Source organism: Miscanthus floridulus, chromosome 17 (genome assembly GCF_019320115.1).
Source record: "Miscanthus floridulus cultivar M001 chromosome 17, ASM1932011v1, whole genome shotgun sequence".
In the NCBI taxonomy this organism is placed as follows: domain Eukaryota; kingdom Viridiplantae; phylum Streptophyta; class Magnoliopsida; order Poales; family Poaceae; genus Miscanthus; species Miscanthus floridulus.
Genome location: NC_089596.1, coordinates 101,269,776 through 101,289,027, shown reverse-complemented (window position 1 = coordinate 101,289,027; position 19,252 = coordinate 101,269,776). Strand labels below are relative to the sequence as shown.

Below are 19,252 nucleotides of genomic sequence, written 5' to 3'. Positions count from 1 at the left end.
GTCAAGGATATATTTAGGCTAAGCAAGAAACAATTTCATCACATGAGGAAAGCATAATTATAGTGCATTTTCCATGCAAATCCAGTCAATACATTGCATTTGGCTCAACCATTGTATTCTGTATTTCACTGAGGGAAAGATAATTCCAATTGCAACAGACATAAATAAAGCAGCTAAAGAGCATATATGCATGATTTGATTGGAATCGAAGGACGCATCTATGAGGGGTTAGAGCAGAATCAGGGGTTGCACAAACTACTACTGAACAGGGAGGTGAGAGAGCTGTGTGGTGGGTCCACGGGTCATTGTCGGCCTACTGAGCCCATCTGCCGTGCCGAAGCCCAAAGTTTTGGCCCATCTGCAGACCGGCACCCCTTCCTCTCCGGGGCTCTCCCCTCCGGCCGCCGGCGGGCCGACCTCCTCCAGCACCGGCTCTTGCTTCCTTCTTCTTCTTTTTTCTTTTTTATATATTTAAATTTTAGAGATTTGTTATGGTGCTCGGAAGGAACCACTGGTTCCTCCGTGTAGAATTTTTTCAGCCATCTGAGGTAATTAGGGGCTCCTTAGACATTTTAGTGGATATTCACTTAGACCGACATATCCTTTCTTTTCTCTCTGCGAACAACTGAACGCCACACGGATCTGCGGAAGCCGGGATGGTGCTCGCCGGCGCTTCCCGCAGGCAGGCTGCTGCAGGGTGCTCGCCTGTGCCGTCCGCTTGTCTGGGAATCATTGCCGGCAGCATGTACGAGATCGCAACCGACCGTCGTCTGTTTGGGGCTTTGGGCCACCGCCTGCATGCATGGCGAATTGGCGATCACTGCCGGCCGCTTGCAGGGCACGGTAGCCTTCCTTCCGATTCTCTTGATGCTACACGCGCGCTCCACATCTTGGCGATCCCGCCGAAGATCAGAACAACCTCTAGCGGTCGGAGTTGGGGCTGCGATCGAAGTGGCAGCAAGGCAGCTACTACTCATCCTCATAGGAGCCGAGCACACACCCCTCCCCATTCTCCATCGTTAGTTGCCATAGGTTCATAGCCATGCGCAGGATCGAGGCCCACACGTTCATAGGGGTCGCCGGGGCAGCAGGGGCCGGCGCTTGATCAAGATAGGCATGGATTCGTCGGCCGCCTCCCCTCGATCGTAGATTCGTAGGTAGACGGCAGCCACCACCGCCGAATACTTCGCGGGCTCGGGTCGTGCTCAGGAAAAAAAAAAAAAACTCACCTACGAAATTAACATAAATACCCTTTGAATTTAATTTGAAACTAGTTCTTGGCCCACTAATTTTTAGTTTCGGCCTACAACTTAAGTTCCTTTGAATCCGTTATTCTTATTTTTTAACCATCCGATCTAGCCTGATGAAGGGTTCTCATTATTTCCAAGCATAGTAACATTTCTCTTAAATTTAACTTAATACTCTCTCGCTTTGGCTTTTTCAGGTACTCACTCTTCTCTAAAAAAAGGTTTCCATTTCGGATTTTGAAGGGTCAACTAATCTCAACTTTAACTATTAGGTTTAAATAAAAATAAAATTAACATTTATATGTCCAAATAGATTCTTATACTATGAAAATATATGACGTGGTTAATCTAATTGTGGTCTTATTTTACTTAATGCATCTTTTTGATATTTTTTTATATCTCTGTATATTCAGGTCTGGAGATAAGTTTGTCTAAACTCACGATCTCGCCTTACCTACATTGTATTTTATTTTACCAATAAAGGTAGTGGCGACTAGTTTGGGTCCTTTGTCCTCCTTTACATGGTGATACCTTGAGATAGATAGGTCTAAATATTTTTCCGGTTTCTTCTAAGGAATTTAGCACAAGACACGACCAGGGTTTTGAGCCTGTAGCCAAATGTTTGCTGTGAAGATTAACTAGCTATAGATTCTGTAGACTAATGTTTTTTTTTCTTTTTTTCGCGATCGGGCCATTATTAAGCAGCTGAATAAGCTTTGAAATTTCCTTAATTATACAAGCACCCCCAAAGAGAATGAAGAAATCAAAGCTTTGCCGTCTGTTCTTAAACTGAAGCTGAAACTTGAAATATGTCAGCAAAATATCAAGTTTTGTTAGTTTTTTTCTCTCTACGTGGCATGCAGAGTCGTTAGCTAGTTCTCACTAATATTTTGTAGCAACTAATACCTGATGATGATTTGTTCATGTATGTAAATCGGTTTGCTGCGGTGTTTTGCCGTGAAGATTATACAATAGCCAATAGCCATCGATCATGTAGATTATTATATACTGATGTAAATACATGAATGAGCTTGGAAATTTTGTTATGCACTCCCTCTGTCCCCAAAAAATACAATACAATTCTCATTTAGCGATGAGTTAAAAAAATAATTTTGACCAAATTTATTTATAAAAAATACCAACATTTATGATATCAAATAAGTAGCATTATATTAATTATGAAATATATTATCATAGCAAATCTAATTGGAGGTATATAAATATTGATATTATTTCCTATAAACTTGTTTAGATTTAAAAAAAAAGTTTGACTTGTCTAAAACCTAGCTAAAAGTATATTCTTTTTGGGACGAACAGAGGAAGTATAAAGAAAGAAAATGAAGTTTTCCACTTGTGTGATGAATGGATGTTGAAAGTCTGAAACTCTATCCAAATTCTCTATTTCCTGTGCCTGCCTATTTGTGGATGAGCATGCTCTAAACATGGTTTGAACTAGCAGTAATTAGCCATGGCCATTTGTGGTCAGGATTCACAAGCACACCTACCGCTTATTCGCTCTCGCCACTCAAAATCAGCCCGACACTTGTCAATGCTGCAGCATCTCCAAGATTGTCTATATAAACCAGTCAGAGCGCCTGACTGTCCATCAAACAATATCGTCGTTCGTTCCTAAAGTGATCTTGAGAAGTTACAAGCAGATCCTCGGCAATGTCGAACATCGAGCAATCCTGCGGCAAGGCGCAGGCCGAGGGCGAGGTGAGCAGCTCCGGCATCCTCCTTCCAATCAAAGCAGATCACATCACATTCACATGGCATGGAGTTCACTTCACCCGTATGTGTGTGCTTGTGCGCGTATGCAGTGCCAGGCGCGGCGCGCGGCGCAGTGCGTCAAGGACGCCGGCGGCGCCACCGCCTGCGCTGCGGCCGACAGCGCGCAGCTGCAGGAGCACCGCGCCGCCGGCGCCGTTCAGCAGGTACGAACGGCTGGTATCTCTCTCCTCGCCGCAGAGTAACTGCGTGACCGTGCTTGCTAACACCGTCCGTGCGCGTGCCAAGGCTGCTGAGCAGGCGGCGCAGACGGCCCAGGGCGCGGTGGCGGCTGCCCAGAGCGCGGCGGCAGCTGTCAAGGACACGGCGGCGGGCGCAGCGGCGGCCGTCAAGGACACGGTGTCCGGCGGCCACTGATCGACCCAACGCGTGAACCGGCGTACAACAATGTTGCATGGCTAAGTACAACAATGTTGCATGGCCAATGATTGAGGGTTAAGGCCAAAGATGGCTAAATTTTACCCCTTTCCTTATGTTTTTTTTAACATGTTTCATTCACCCATCTTATTGTCATTGTGATCGCCTACGCTACGATAAAAAGGCCATATTTACTATGATTAACGTTATGTTTCCAGTTGCACTTACACTAGCATTGTTTCCTCCTGCAACTGAAGGAACAGCAATACAACATGTGTTCCTTACTGTTTACTGTCAATGTTTTCTCAACCTACTGTCAGTGTTTCTTACACTAGCATATTTTTCCTCGTGCATCGATCTTGACAAAAGATTTACCTTCCATCCCTTCCAAACACAATCATCTTAAACAACTTTTCTGTCAATGTTTTTTTAAAGAAAATTTACTATCGATATTTATCTGAAAGTGATCGTGGCAAAAGATTTACTTTCATCGTTTTTGAATGCAATCATTTAAAAAAAATCGTATAGTACTTTTTGCAAATTAGCGTGTGCTTTCAAATTACCAAAGATAATATAGGCTCCCCCAAAGAGCATTATGTTTCCAGTACTACGATGAACATTATGTAGTCACCCATCTTATTGTGATCGCCTGCAATAAAAAAGACCTATCTTTACTATGATCAACATTATGTTGCACAGTGTTTCCTGATGCAACTGAAGGACCAGCAGTACAGCGTGTCTTTCTTACTGTCAGTGTTATTTTCACTACAGCGTGTATTTCCTACTGTCAATGTTATTTTAACGAACTTACTGTCAAGTGTCAATGTTCATCACGGAAGTGCTAGAGACAAAAGATTTAGGTTTTCCAGATAAAATCGTCTCAAACAAATTACTGTCAATGTTTTTTGAAGGAAACTTACAGTGAATACTTATCATGGAAGCGATCGTGACAACAGATTTACCTCGGATAGTATCATTTACTAAAGATTGGGACAATGATTTTAACAAATTGGCGTGTGCTTCGAGACTTCTAACAACAGCCACTTATCAGCTTGTTCACTCGAAGATGCTGCATCTCTCTTTCACAGCTAATACCGTACAACGTGCACAACGGTTTTCAAGCGAAGATAATTGCATGAGCATCAAACTGGGGTACTAAATAAAAAAAAGCACGCTCACAAAAAAGATACATCATACCGCCAGGGCGTCTGACTTTAATTCAAAGCACGATAAACAAGTACTTTCATAGTATTACGGCTAAGTAGTTCAGGAGTACAATTCAATCAAAAAGTCCCAACTTCTAGCTTCTGAGGTTCATCCAGACTTAGTTGGCAGCAGCGGCACTCTTCTTTGGGGCAGCCTCAGTCCCTGGATTGAAGAAAACCAATCAAATTAAGTCATCCAGATTTGACACAAGGATGAGAATTCCCAAGTTAAATTGCCGGGATAATCACCAACAAAGGAAAGGTACCTTCTCTGAAGTTGCTCTTGAAACGGCGAGGCACGTGTCGCATGTACCTCATCCTTCCAGTCCCAGTTGTCTTGCGCCTGATGGCCTTCACACTCCAGTTATCTGAAATCATGGCCCACATGTTAACATTGAGTGCATTCAGGTTAGAATGCAAGGCATATGAAGTTGAATCGAACACAGCTTATACAATACTAAAACTAGGTTTACAATTTACAGGATTTCCATCCAATGCTTACAAATCAGACTAACATCATAGACCTAAACCCTTGAGACAAAGAAATGAAGCAGAAATATGTTAAGGCACCGAGAAGGCAAAATCATGAGAGAAACAGACAGAATGCAACGAAAATAAAAAAAAAATGTGCAGGGGTCATCAGAGACTTAAAACGAGGGAATCACAGGGGAATAATCCAATCATATTGTTGCAGTTTAATACTCTTCATCTGACCATGGAAACAGGCGAGAAGAACCTAGCTAAGTATCTCGGTAAGAAATATAGCAACCTAAATGTCAAGATTTTCAAAGACAAACAGTGACACTCGTTGTTTAGTATACTGCTGCTCAGAATCTGATGCACAAGGATAAAGATGGGATCATCAGAGACTTAAAACTTGGGAATCATAGGAGAATAACTCTAATCATGATGTTGTAGCAGTTAATTGCTCATAGCTTGATCATCATCAGTGGAAGCTGGCAACAAGTGTTTAAATGTAGTACAAAGTCACACAATGGTACAAGATGCAGCATTATGATATAAAACGTTACAAAAGGCTTCAAAAGAGGAAGTATGCAGAAACATTTGTGTTGAATACAAGAAACCAGTGACCCATCAAAAACAGAAGTTAGTAGGCTGATGCTCAGAACATGAAACATCTTCTCATTAATGCCAAGGCATCTCTGAAGTCTGACATGCGAATATAATTTCATGATTCATCATAGCTTTCATCCATTAGTTAGTAAACAATATCAGGAGGTGGACATTTAAAAAAAGTAAATACAATGAGGTTTGTAAATGAGGGCAATGCTAAAACATACAAGGAGTGAACAGTAGCACAATATAATATGGATCATACGAATGAACTGTTCTAAAGTATCACAGAATCAACAATTGGCACACTGGGATCAGCTTGGAAAACATTGTTGTCAGTCAAGTATAATCAGAAACACGGACCAAATGTTTTATTCATCATTTCCCGCAGAAACGAATTCAGCAGCACATTAACCAGAAAGCACATAAGCCAGTAGCATAATGATGAACAGATATGCATACAAAGCGACAAGCCCTAACCCTACTGCATACGTGACAGCGTTCAAATGCTCGTCCAGTTTTAAGTTCATAATGAAACATACCAAATCACACCGTTTGGCCATCTAGATATATGCAACGGAGCAACATCACAGGACAAAACAACACAGGGGAACACTAAAACTGACTAGATCTAGCAACGGGGGAAACGGATGAAGAGAGAGGAAGCGGGGCGGCGGATCTTACACTTGCGGATGCGGGCGGCGGGGTAGCCGCAGGAGGAGCAGGTGCTCTTCTGAAGGTGGAAGCTGCGGCGGCCGCAGCGGATGCAGAGCGTGTGCGTCTTGTTCCGGCGCTTGCCGAAGCTGCCCGTACCCTTTCCCTGCGAGCCACAACAACAACACCGCGTTAGCGGACGAACAGACGGAGGCGTAGGGGGAGGCGGCGGCGGCAGCAGCGACGAGCACGTACCATTTCCTTCCTTGCTCCGCCCGGCTAGGCTTTCAGGAGGAGGCGCGGCGTGGTCGGGTTGGGAGAAGCGGCGGCGTGGGGGCGGAGAGGCGTAAAACCCTAGAGCTTTATAGCGGCCGACGCACGCGGCACTGCTCACTGGGCTTTTGGTTCCGTAAATGGGCCGAGCGTGAGTCTTTGCCGTAGCCTTCTTACATAGGCTTTCGACCACCAAGTGGATTGGGCCCCCAACAGCGACGGTTGTTGTTCACACGGTGTTAAATTTTGCATTTTAGCCCTTTTTGAAAACAATATTAACAAGTTTATCTTTCAAAAAACTTTTTCCAAAACTAGATCCCAAGCCTGGCGTTAAATAATACAATGTCGAGGTATTCGCATTGGTGTTATGTAAGTTTCACCGAAGCCTGCCACGTCAGCGCCGACATGGCATGGCCTCACCAAGCCTCAGTGAGGTCATTTAGCGCTGACCCTCATACATCGGTGTTTAGTCGACTCACATCGAGGTCTAGGCACCTAAAACACGTCGGCCCCTCCTTCCTCCTCCTCCTCTCTTGTGGTGTGCCACCTCTTCTTGCTCTCCCATTCTCACTCCCCATAAACTGTAACTTCTCTCCTATTCACTCCCCATGAACTGTAGCTTCCAAATCTGACCCTAAGGAGCCCTAGTCTCACGTGGTATCACTTCCCTGAGGTAATCTTTGCCTCTTCTCTTGCATTTCATTTGGCCAGATTTGATTATATTGGTGTGATAGGATTAGAACCCTAAACTAGGGGTGTATGGTTGGTTTGTCATATTATTTGTGAAATGTATATTAGAAAGTTAGCATGCATGTGGAGCCAGTAGTATAGGCTTAGGGTTCTTTAGTTGAACATTTTTTTATAAAATGTCAAAGTCCACTGAAATGTTGCTTACAATGGAATTTATCATGAGGGTATTGCTTAGAAAGCTGAGAGATCATAAGTAGAATGGAAGATAAAACTCCTAGGGGCAAAAAAATAAGACTGCTTAGAATTTCCTTGAAAAGATCGTTATGTGATCCAACACCAGCCATTAACTTAGGTAGTATATCATCCGAGTAAGAATGAATATTCTCGACGCACATAATATGACCACTCACTTGTTCTTTATCAATAATTTCTAAGTAAATAAAGATAAAGATCAAATTTCAGGCGTTGTAAAGGCTCACACACTTGAAAAGCAAATAGTACCTCCATAAAACCCTGTCAAGTGGAATTTGGAAAGACAATGCAAATTAAAATATTACTAAGTAGGGCAATAATTTGCCACATTAATTAAAGTAGAGCAAATAGTATTGCTATTAAGAGGCCAGAGGTGAATAGCCTATAAAAATTTTCTACAAAACACAAATATTAAAGCAAAGATTGATTAGTACATATGAAGTCCTAATAGCAACTACTTTGCACTAGCTCTAATTTCACCCAATGTAAGCCCCTACACAATTCTAGTACCTTAGTTTCTAGACTAGAGCACAACAACACACAAGCTACTACTAGCAAGAACTACACTAGAAAGCCACTAAAAAGGCAACTAAGAGCATTTCCAGCAATGCCCCCTACTTGACCCCCTACTCAAGATTTGGGTAGTGGGGGTAAAAAAACAGCTCCAGCAGACCCCCTACTACGCCCCTTAATTTTCTTGGCCCCCTACGTTTCCCCCTCCATCCTCTATTCACTACTAGAAATATCCACTTATATAACGAAAATCTTAATGACGGACCCAAAATCGTCATAGAAGATCGCTTTTTATGACGAATATTTCTGTTTCATCATAGATCGGTGGTGATGATCCTCCAACCCTCCCTATCTATGATGAAATCAGACATCGTCATAAAAAATGTCATAGAAGAGCACAGGGTTTCGTCATAGATCACTCGCGTGATTCATTTGTGACAATCTCCTTTAATACTGTGACGAACAGGGCTTCGTCATTGAACTAAATACACATCTATGATGAACAATATTCGATCTATAACGAACGATGCTTCATCATAGATCTCCACATGGTACTTTCTCCATCCGACGTCTACCTATGGGACCTGTAGTTACTCATCTGTGATGCTTGCAATTCGTCATAAAAGTCTCTGCTCGATCCTTTCTATACCTATGGGACCCTTCTCCATCCGACGTGTACCTATGGAACCTATAGTTACTCATTCATGATGCTTACAATTCATCATAAAAGTCTCCGCTTGGTCCTTTCTCCATCCAACATATACCTGTGGGACCCTTCTCCATCTGACCAGTGGGACCCGATAGCTTATGACATGTACCTACAGGGCTCTTCTCCATCTGACTAGTGGGACCCGATGGCTTACGTGACACATGTACCTGTGGAACTGTTCTCTATCTCCATCCGACCTATGGGACCTAATGGCTTGCGTGTCATGACCTGTGGGACCCGACAGCTTGCGTGTCACGTGTACCTATGGGACCATCCAACCTTTAGGACCCGATGGCTTACGTGTCACGTGTACTTGTGGGACCTTTCTCCATCTCCATATGACCTGTGGGACCTAATGGCTTGTGTGTCACTTGTTGCCGTTGGGGTTTAATAAATTCAAACTCAAAAAACCATGAGACTTGGGAGTTGAACCTAGGATTCATATCAAGGACTAGACTGTGTTCACCATTGCGCTAGACGTCTAGTTGTGTCGATATGTTTTTAGAGTCCTAATAGTAGTATATGTTCTCTGTGTGGATAGGTTGACTTATATATTGGATGTATCTCCTACAAGTGGAAACAAATATATGCCCATTGGACTGGTGGCGGTGGCGGCGGTAGTGGAGGATCCTCGGTGTGCTGTGGTGGCTCAAGCGTCCTTTTGAAGGCTAGGTGGTGGGTCTTCCTGGTGGAGCATGGCGGCATTGGCGTCTGTGTCCGTCGTGTGCTACGATAGAGGCGACAGATCCGATCCACAGGTCTCCTTTCTCGCCTTTTCCTATTCGCTTCACTGTTTTGGTCCTTGCTTGAACATGAGGTATACAAGAAACATTGTAGCGTTGCAGATCTGGTTAGTCCAGTGCTGATGAAAAGAACTAGGAGGTGGCACTGGTTGGTTTTCTGCTGGTATCTTGATTTTCTGCATATGTTCAGTGTTCTTACTGTAAATGCATGTGTGCAATAATGTTTAAGCTGCACATGTTGCTACTGATGCCAATGATGATCACTACCACTTGTTCACTGACATTCTACTTGTGAAACTGAGGAAGCTCAATTAACTGTTGAAATTATAATAGTTATAGATCCATTAACTGCTACTCTAGTTTGAGTTATATATATTTTTGTGGTGCTACTCTAAATTTATATGAGGTCGTACCATGAAAATTATTAATAGTTGTTAAAGTTGCACTTTGGTATGAGTTATGGACTTCAATGATGGATCTTTGTTAGATTATTTTCCTCTTCCGTGATCTCATTACTGAGAAAGCTCTCATCGTACTGCTCACTGACGAAATAGAGGAGGCCCCCAACAAGAGGAATGCACTAGCTAGCCTCACGAAGGATGTTGTTTTCAAGATCCTCTGTCGCCTCCTCGCCCGATCCTTATTCTGCTACAAATGTGTTTGTCGCTCCTAAAAAACCTCATCTTGGACCCTAGCAACCATAGGAAGCTATCGCAGATTGTGGCCAGCTTCTTCTATGATAGTGAGAACTATAATCAAAACTTCACTAGCGTCGTCTGTGGTGTACGCCCTCGCTCCTTGGAATTCTTGCCCTTCAACATTGATAATGTAGCTTTCTCATATTGCTGCAACAGCCTCATCCTATGCTAGTGCCATGGGGCTGATGGATACCGCTATGTCGCCTGCAATCCAATGACCTAGAAGTTTAAAATTCTGCCGCCTAGCACCCATGATGTTGGCCATGCTGTTGGTGAGGCTCGCTTAGCGTTTGATCCGACAGCCTCCTCGCACTTCCATATGATTGAATATGTGGATGTCAACACTGTGTGCACAGGTGTGGAGATCTACTCATCTCAAATTGCAGCATGGATCTATAAGGAATTTGAATGGGGCAAGCATAATGATGTGACATTTTACAGACAACCAAGTGTGTTTCTTAACGGCTGTCTACACATTGTGGGACACTCTAGGTGGTCCTCTATGATACTTGCTATGAATATGGAAGAAAACATATGGAGGAAAATTGATAGACCAGATGGTCTTCACCACTCCATGCATCAAGCTTAGGGTCACTTGTGTGTATGTACTATTGATGGTCCCAATGGTTTCAAGCTTTCAATCTAGATCCTTGAAGACTATGGTACTGATAATTGGACATTGAAACATACGATCACCATGTGGATCCTATTTGGAAGTATTAATATTAGATTTGGTTGGCTAGATTTTGTTGACGAGGACATAGCGATCACAATTCACCCAGAATAAAATTTGATTTTCTTTGCTAGGGAGAATGGAACAATCATCGCATATAACATGGACCACAAAAAAGTTCATATCATCCCTGTTCGTGTCTTTTGGTATGGTAGATGTACTGTTAAGAAAGAGTTCATCTGCAGACCATACTATCTTCCATATGTTCCCTTACTCTTGGATTCATTAGCAGAGCAGTAAATAAAGCTGCATTTGATGTATCTCTCTGTTATGCATTTAAAATGGACCAATGTTATTTGCTTATCTATGGACATGTTAATTTCCTCAATGATGGATGTTGTCATTATTTCAGCTAAACTAGTGTGCCATCTTTATTTTGTTTGCAAATTGAATTATTTATTTGGTGCGCACATGTGTTACAGTGGTGGTACAGCCCCCGTCGCCATTTCATCCATTAATTCAGCTGTAGTAGTGTTTACATCAAAATTTGGAAGAAGAATCGTAGGGACTCGAAAGCTCCTAAGATCATGTCATCAAGGAATCAATCGCGTGTAGGTCGGTATTAGCTGATTCGAATGCAACACCGGAATCGGCTTTCTTCAAATAGCGTCAGCAGATAACGACAAAGGCTACGATTAGCACCGGGACAAGGCATGTTGGACTCTACAAAAAGGGAAAGATTAGAGTCCAGGTTATCTTAGATTAGGAATGTTTTCTCTAGGGCCAAAGATTGTGATGAGTCATGCTTAGATAGAAGTCATGCGTAGGTCTCGGGTATAAATATCAAACCCCAGCTATTGTAAAACACATAATCAATCCAATACAAGTTACTTACTTTTTTTGGCTTCGGCCACCCCTTAAGAGTAGGAGTAGAGTAGATCTCAGCGAGTTCTTCAGCGAGTACGGCTGCATCGATCCGGTCGACCTCCACTGCTTGTCTGTAAGTACTGTCATGGCTTATACCTCTATTCGTACAACTGCATCGATCTGGTCGACCTCCACTGTGACTCTGGTATAAGTTAGTTATCGATTCTTGTCTAGTTCAAGTAAGGCTGCATCGATTTGGTCGACCTCCACTGCTCAAACTAGATTAAGGTCAAGTTATCAGCTCTATCTAAGGGTGGCGTTCTTTTGGATAGATTCATTAAGTTATTGATATTGCTTATTGCTTCTATTATTTATTTAATTACAGCAATATCACTTCGTCCAATTGGAATTGATCTAGATCGGCCTTATATCTTGTTTAACCTATTGTTTGTTAATCTAAACCGATCTAATATGCACTTTAAACGATGAGTTATGTTTTATCGGCTGTTTTATATCAATCTTGATCGTGCATAGCGTGCGGTTAAGGCATGTTTGATCTTGAGTAGATCTATTGGCTAGCGAAAACTGTTTCATGGCCTGTTATCACGACCTGTGTGATTCTACCTCACACCCCACTGTTAGCGTCGTGGAGTGGGGATCGTTATTTGATAGATCTATTCCTGATAGGGCATGACCTTAACTGTGCGCTATGCCTGAATCGGCTATTTTAGCCGATATTGAGTGCTTTCACGAATAGTTCACGTCATGAGACCGTTAAAGTAAAGATAGGCTAAAAGATGTGTTAGCCCCATGATCTTATTATTGTGTTATGGCCTGCATGATTCTGCCTCATGCCCCACTGGTCATAGCGATAGATGAGATCTAATATGTTTACTAGATTTATCTTTATTAAATGGTTGAATGATGATGAGCTGTTTCTTCTATATAAAAGGGGTTCAGTTAATTGCAGTCATTGGCTCAGCATAAATTAATCATTGTTGACATCCTTTTGCTATTGACCGGTATTTGTCTAAATAATGATATTCATCCTAAATGATAACCGATTCTTCTTATACAATCCCACGAGTTTTAACTGATTTATTCTTATGAATATGGTGGAATCGACTATTTAGTCGATCTCCTTTCATATCGGCTCTTAGAGCCGCACATTCGGGACTGTCTGGCAACACCGGCATGTTCTGCCCTAAATTACTGATAAACTTTCTCTCCTTGTCAATTATAGGGTTAAATTGACTAGCACGTCTCAGGAGGAGTGCGTAGGATTGACCACCCCTGTGTTGAAGCTAGGCGGATCTCCAGCTCCATCGAGTGGACCCTTCCGGCTTGCTCATGTGCCCTCGGCATGGGATGGAATTTCATGCCGACACACGTTTCTGGCACACCCGGTGGGACACCATAATCATCATGGCAGTTCACAACAACAACGACATCCTTATGTTACATTATGAAGATCTACCTGATGGAGATAAAGATATCATCGGCAAAGCTATAGAAGAATTTTAGAACAAGTGTTTATTGTCCTACACCAAAACACGTGACAACACAATTGTTCAGAAATTTCCACTACCAAGAGTTCTATTACATGGGCAGATAGATACAGTTAAAGCTAAAGACAGGTGTTTCTTTACAGAAATTGTAGATAAATTTGTTTATGATGCCATATCAAGCCACAATGAAGCTTTCTTGGACACATTCCACAACACCATGAAAGAGGCGGTTCATGGGTTTCCAACTAGTCAAGTTGGGCCGGCTTGTTACAACATTCTACCTCCGTCGACCCAAAAGACTAATCAAGTCAGTACCAGCCATCAAGAAGCAGCACCAGCTGGTAATGATGATGTCCAGACAGTTCAGGGTTCATCTGAACAAGCTCAAGGAACTACTACAAACGCGGTGGAAAACCCTACTCCGCCACTCTGAGGTTCACCACTGTGCCAATCTGAAGCTAGGCAGTAGCCAACACTGTGGCTGCCCCCTAATGAACAACTTCGATCACCATGGCTCGAAGGCGGGCTAGTAGGGCTCAGAGGTGCTCCTCTGTGGCGAACAAGTTATCCACTTTTCCAATGGGGAAGGCCACATTATAGGTGGCTAGCATGAACAGCTATAGGGTGTCGACCTGCGTGCTTAGTACCACAACAAGGTTCATCATGTGTTGGGCCTACTGCTGGGCGATCGCAAAGTCGCCTCGTGCCTGGGAGGCTAGATTCTTGGAAGCTTGAAGTGTGTCGCACATGGCATCTAGCTCACCACGCAACATCTCGACGTTCAGCTTGGTCGATGACAAATCTGCTTGGACCTCACGGTAATCCTTCAATAATTAACGGTAGTTTATGTTGTATGAGGATTCACGCTCTTCTGACAATTCACCCACTTTAGAACTAGAGGGTTGTGTGGGAACAGACGAGCTCAGCGGCGGTAAGAGGCAATGGGATGACTCTCCAGCACCACCCGGGGAAAGCCCCATGACCTAGGATGGCACTGCCATGGAGGAAGCGCTGCACAATGCAAGACAAGTTCAAGCCCATATAGGATAAGGGAGAGAGCGATCTGATTGAGAAGGCAAACAACTTTTACCAAACTGACCGGTGCAGGATGACATGGAATCATGGGTGGCTACATCCATTGGGGGATGCCTCACGAGGCTACTTTCCGAGCATGACCACAGATGAAGAACCAGGCATCAGGGCTAACAAGGCTTGGGACGCCATCACACCCATGATCACCTGTTGAGATACTAGGCAAATTTCAAATACTAGTTAAATTAAACATCATGAACACAAATACTAGTGTGAGCATTGCTCACATACTCTGGTTAAATGAAGATAAACAACATGAAGAGTGATGATGATCCACCTCCAAAGGGGGAACTAGGGGGTTAGAGAGTAGGCTAACGAGAGATCCATCTATTGGTGGAGGATTGCCAACATTGAAGGCCTCTGGGGACTCAACATCGATAGATGACCTTGTCCACTCAGCCATGGTCCTGGTAGGAGGCGTCAGCGGTGCAGTAGGGTGGAAGGACAAAGCTTTTGGATGGAATTAGGAGCTCTAGAGAGAGAATACAATAGGTATAACCTTCCCTCTCACCCCTTGTCTCTACTGTTATAGTTTGGGGGACGTTGACCACCCCATGACCCAGACGTTTGTGTGGGTGGGCGGTGGGGCTTCACCCCTTTTAACGGTCATTAACATCAATTATAAACTATCAGCATAACCTGCATATATACTTAATTCTATCACCAAACATAGGTTTAGGGGTTTAAACTAATAAATTCTATAAGTTTTGGTGAATCTGTGTTTTCAGTAGGGTTTATTCAGAAAACCATCAAGGTCGACCTATATGTTAGAATTAATCGCGCTTATTTGCGGCATAAACAACACTAGAAAGATCTAGAAGACACCAGAAGACACCACACTATGGCGGAGGGTGAGAGGCCACCAGGTGGGACTGGCTAGTCCCACCTATAGACTGTCCAGCCCCCTAGGCCCACCGCTCAGTCTCCCATTGCTACGTTGGTTCTCCACTGCCTTAAAGATCACATCTACGCTGTTTATTCAAGTCGGTTTGATCCAAGGGTCCAGAATTGATGCTACCCCCTATATATACGGCCTTGTACCCCCCACCAGAGAGCCATCCTAAAACCCTAATTTATATTCTCCTCATCAGGATCAGAGCCAGCAATCATGAGAAGATTAGTCCTCCATAGGATCTAGTCTTATTAATAGAAATAGTGAGATAGAGTGAGAGGAAAGAGTTTGGAGGAAGTGTCGGTCTGTCGGTGCTCTCTCTACGGCTTGTATCTTGGCGTATTCAAGTTCTATTTGAGCTTGTTTCTGAGACTTCTCTAGTAATCAACTTCTGATTCAAGTAAGCATCTTGTTTATATTGTTCATTAGGATCACGACTCTATTGAGTGCTTTATTCTCTTCCTATGGGGAGTAAAGTATTAATCGTAAGTATAAGTGTGGTGCTTAGACTTGGTTTAATCATGGATGCACCCTGCATTCTAGATCGGTGGTAGCTCACAAGGGTGACTCTTATAGCCTTGTTGAATCCTCTGTAGTCCACCTCCTATTTATAGGCCAAGTAGGACCCGGTTATGAAGGAAAAGCATCCTCTATTGGTGTTTTTTCTCTTGTAATGTCCCTAGTTGAATAATAGAAGACATAGCTTACCGAAGTCAGAACTAGAGAACCTTAGTTATCCTCTTTATGCTCCTATTTATCCTTAGCCTTGTTGTTACCCCTGGTTAAGTTTGATTGTAGTTAATCTCACACGTTTCTCTGTGGATACGATACTTAGAATACTTCTAGGTAAAAGCTACAGTGGTATCCATGCGCTTATGGATTTATCTATATGCGTTAATTAATACCATTAGCCCCATCACATCAATGCGACGGGTCAGGAGGCGACGTCCCCTGCTGCAACAAGCTGTTGATGCCCCCCACGCACGCGCGCCTACGTGGGAATGTAGGAGCATGTCATCCGGGTAGTCAAGATTTCAGACGGCTAGACCTTGTGTGATGTTGTAAAAAATAAAACTTTTGAATAAAAATAATCCTTGATACATGGTTCTTGCAAGTTCAACAAATCTTATCAAATATATGAAAATAAGACGAGTTGGGTTCAACACAGATCAATGCCACTCATGACTACCACTACTACTGATACAAATGTTGTGACCGAGTGCACTCCATAGGCAATAGTTTTACTCATGGCTCTATATTGTATAGTGTCCGATGAGATCAAATGTGCCACATGTTAGACTTTCTTGCAAGCGTAGTAAAATATGAGAGTGAAGCGAATCTGTCAGGAAAGCTAGACACAATAAGTGATTTGAGAAAAGTAGCTTTTGACATGCTCGAGACTTGAATGCCTAGTACAGTTGTGATATGTCTTTTCTGTACTTATTTGATTCTAATCCAAGCAGTCACAGCAGTCGAGGGGCAGACTGAAGGCATATCTGACTTGGTCAGATTTACAATGCTCGGACCATCACAGGGACTCTAGGGCAAGGCAAGATAAAGATTTTTTTCCAACTGGTGTGCTTCGCCTTGGGTACCATCATGCTCCCTAGGTAATTGCAACCCATCATACCATAGAAGGCGTGTTCGACCGGAGATGCAGGAGAATTGATGTTCCCAACCGCACATTGATCAAAACAGAGCACGTCTCCTTCATTTACTCCAATGAGATGGCATGAGCCTCGGCGCTGATTTTTACTACATCTTAGCTCCTCCACTGATGCCCCATTAGTGTGTGCACTCCTTGTGTTTGTGACAACACTAGAAAAACAGAAAAAGAAAGCCCCTGAACGAGAACAGAGATTATCAGCAAGGATTCCTCAAGATTGTCAAGTTCCCTAGTTGGCATGGTAGGGTTGCAAGAAGACATGGTAGGAATGAGCCAGAGTGACCATGCTTGAAGATCCTTTGTCCTAGAATGTATGCAGAAAAATTGGTAAGTGCCCATTTTCTATTTGCTAAATCCAATCTACTGGAGTTTGCCATTGGGAATGAACTTGTCCCTCTATCTAGCTATGTTGATCTTTGTGCATGTAGAAGCTACCAACTGCAATTGCCTGGGCCATCAAAGGTCTCTAGAAACTTGAGCTTTTTCTAGACGACGAGTAGAGCCTGGCCCGGTGGAAGGTGGTGGTGTTCCCTGATGTCTCCAATGGTAGCCACTTCTACCTCCACCAAGGATGGAAGCACTTCACCCATGCCCATGATCTCCAAGTCGGGTTCTCTCTTGTATTGTGGTATGATGGCCGGTCATAGATTAATGTCAAGGTCTTTGACCTTACCACCTACCACAAGCAGTACCCGCATGACTTCAAGGCTGGCGGTAGTCAACTCTCCCTACCCATCGCAGAGCTAAGGAGTTTTGCAGTGATCCTAAAGAAGTACCACCTCAAAGCAAAGTATCTGGTGAGCACTCACACGAGACATAGAACGTACCAATGATGTCGCAAGTTACCATTGTCCTCTTTGTCATCAGTCTTTTTTGTGCGAGGCGAAGAACATGCCAATAGACTTCGAGTGAGCACACGACTGCAAGCAGCAGTGCATGGTCAAGCTACAGATGGCTAGGTAGTCCTAGTTCATGGGCTTGGAGAGGACCTTCACAAACAAAGTCTTGCAAGTGTCGTTCAAGTACGGGTGGGGCGCCTTCTGCGCTGACAACAACCTCAACGTCGATGACACCTGCTTCTTCAACATGATCCATGAGGCCACCTGTAGCAATGATGACGATGAGGAATGGGAGGAGCTGGAGGACGATGAAGCGCTCAAGGTGGAGGTGCATAAGATAAACGGCGGATGGAGGTGGTGAACTCGGTGCAAGAGTTGACACGATCTATATTTTATTGTTTAATCAATACTATTATCTAGCCTGTCAAGATTTCTAAGTATCGGACTATCTTAGGCCCTGTTTGGATGAACTGCAACTAGTTAGCCGTGGCTAAAAATTAGCAAATTAGGTGTTTTATTAGTCCATACCTATTTGTATCATGAACTAATTGTTGGGCTCTATGGACTAGTTAGATGGCCCCTAATAGTTGCCATCAGTGTATTATGTTGTTCATCGACTTGTAGTGATCTGGATCATCTATATTTCCTAGGGTTGGACTATCTTAGACTCTAGAAAATTTCAACATCTATATGCCTACGTCCTCTGATCAGAAAGGGCGAATACCGTTAGTATACTATAGATCAGAAAGAGAACCAAAAATAGAATTGCATGCAAAAGCAACCAACAGGGGCTAGACAGAGTTTAACCCACCTAATACAAAGTTCAACAAAAGTTAACGCAGACATAGCGATTGCGTGGGTTAAACTCTGTTGAGCGTGGTGTAGATTAGGTCCTTTGGTCATATGGTAGCCATTTTCTAGCCCTTGTTGGTTGGTTTTGCCTGGTGGTTTCTTTCTGGTTCTCTTTCTAATCTATAGTTTGGTAAATATGCATAACGGAATTCATCCAATCAAGTCTCCCATCAATCTAATGCCTAATGGAGAAGCCACATAGCTATTTGAAGTTTACTGCCCCACATAAGAAAGTCCAAGCATTATAAATCTGACTGGGTCGGGCACGTCTCATATTATATAGGGAAACCTATTTCATACTAGTACTTTCATTGAATCCCTAAGGCCTTGTTTGGATACGCATGTATTAATCACAATCCACATGTGTTGAAGTGAATTTGAGTGAAATTAAACTAAGTTTCATTCCATTCCACTAGAACACATGTGGATTGAAGTGGATACACATGCATCCAAACAAGGCCCAAAGAAAACAAATAAAATTGAAACAAAACAAAACAATAGAAAAGCAAAAGCAAAAGTAACAGAAAATCAAAAGCTACAGAATACACTATATTTGAGGACAAATTTCAAATGCCAGAATACACTACATTCAAAAAGAGTGAATTACTAGTTTCTTATTCCAATTTCCCATTCGAAAAAATAGATTTCTTGGCAAAGCCT

At 43.0% G+C, this 19,252-nt stretch overlaps 2 protein-coding genes and 4 non-coding genes across 6 annotated transcripts; 1 reads left to right on the top strand and 5 right to left on the bottom strand.

Moving 5' to 3' along the window:
* The first annotated feature begins 2,836 nt into the window (after nt 1–2,836).
* Nucleotides 2,837–3,683, top strand: LOC136514875 (uncharacterized). The gene is made up of 3 exons (XM_066508580.1): nt 2,837–2,963; nt 3,068–3,181; nt 3,264–3,683. Exons 1-3 carry the CDS (start codon nt 2,916–2,918, stop codon nt 3,390–3,392), a joined length of 291 nt encoding a protein of 96 aa, XP_066364677.1. The 5' UTR covers nt 2,837–2,915; the 3' UTR covers nt 3,393–3,683.
* An 845-nt stretch (nt 3,684–4,528) lies between these two features.
* On the bottom strand, nt 4,529–6,723 carry LOC136517945 (large ribosomal subunit protein eL37x-like). Its single transcript, XM_066511601.1, has 4 exons — nt 6,581–6,723; nt 6,356–6,491; nt 4,864–4,965; nt 4,529–4,760 (listed from the first exon to the last, which is right to left on the bottom strand). Exons 1-4 carry the CDS (start codon nt 6,581–6,583, stop codon nt 4,717–4,719), a joined length of 285 nt encoding a protein of 94 aa, XP_066367698.1. The 5' UTR covers nt 6,584–6,723; the 3' UTR covers nt 4,529–4,716.
* On the bottom strand, nt 5,232–5,312 carry LOC136519235 (small nucleolar RNA Z199). Its single transcript, XR_010774792.1, has one exon. It is a non-coding gene; the product is annotated as a small nucleolar RNA Z199 (small nucleolar RNA).
* On the bottom strand, nt 5,455–5,539 carry LOC136519238 (small nucleolar RNA Z199). Its single transcript, XR_010774795.1, has one exon. It is a non-coding gene; the product is annotated as a small nucleolar RNA Z199 (small nucleolar RNA).
* On the bottom strand, nt 5,715–5,808 carry LOC136519248 (small nucleolar RNA R64/Z200 family). The gene has a single exon (XR_010774803.1). It is a non-coding gene; the product is annotated as a small nucleolar RNA R64/Z200 family (small nucleolar RNA).
* On the bottom strand, nt 5,982–6,058 carry LOC136519321 (small nucleolar RNA SNORD18). The gene has a single exon (XR_010774871.1). It is a non-coding gene; the product is annotated as a small nucleolar RNA SNORD18 (small nucleolar RNA).
* Nucleotides 6,724–19,252: the final 12,529 nt, after the last annotated feature.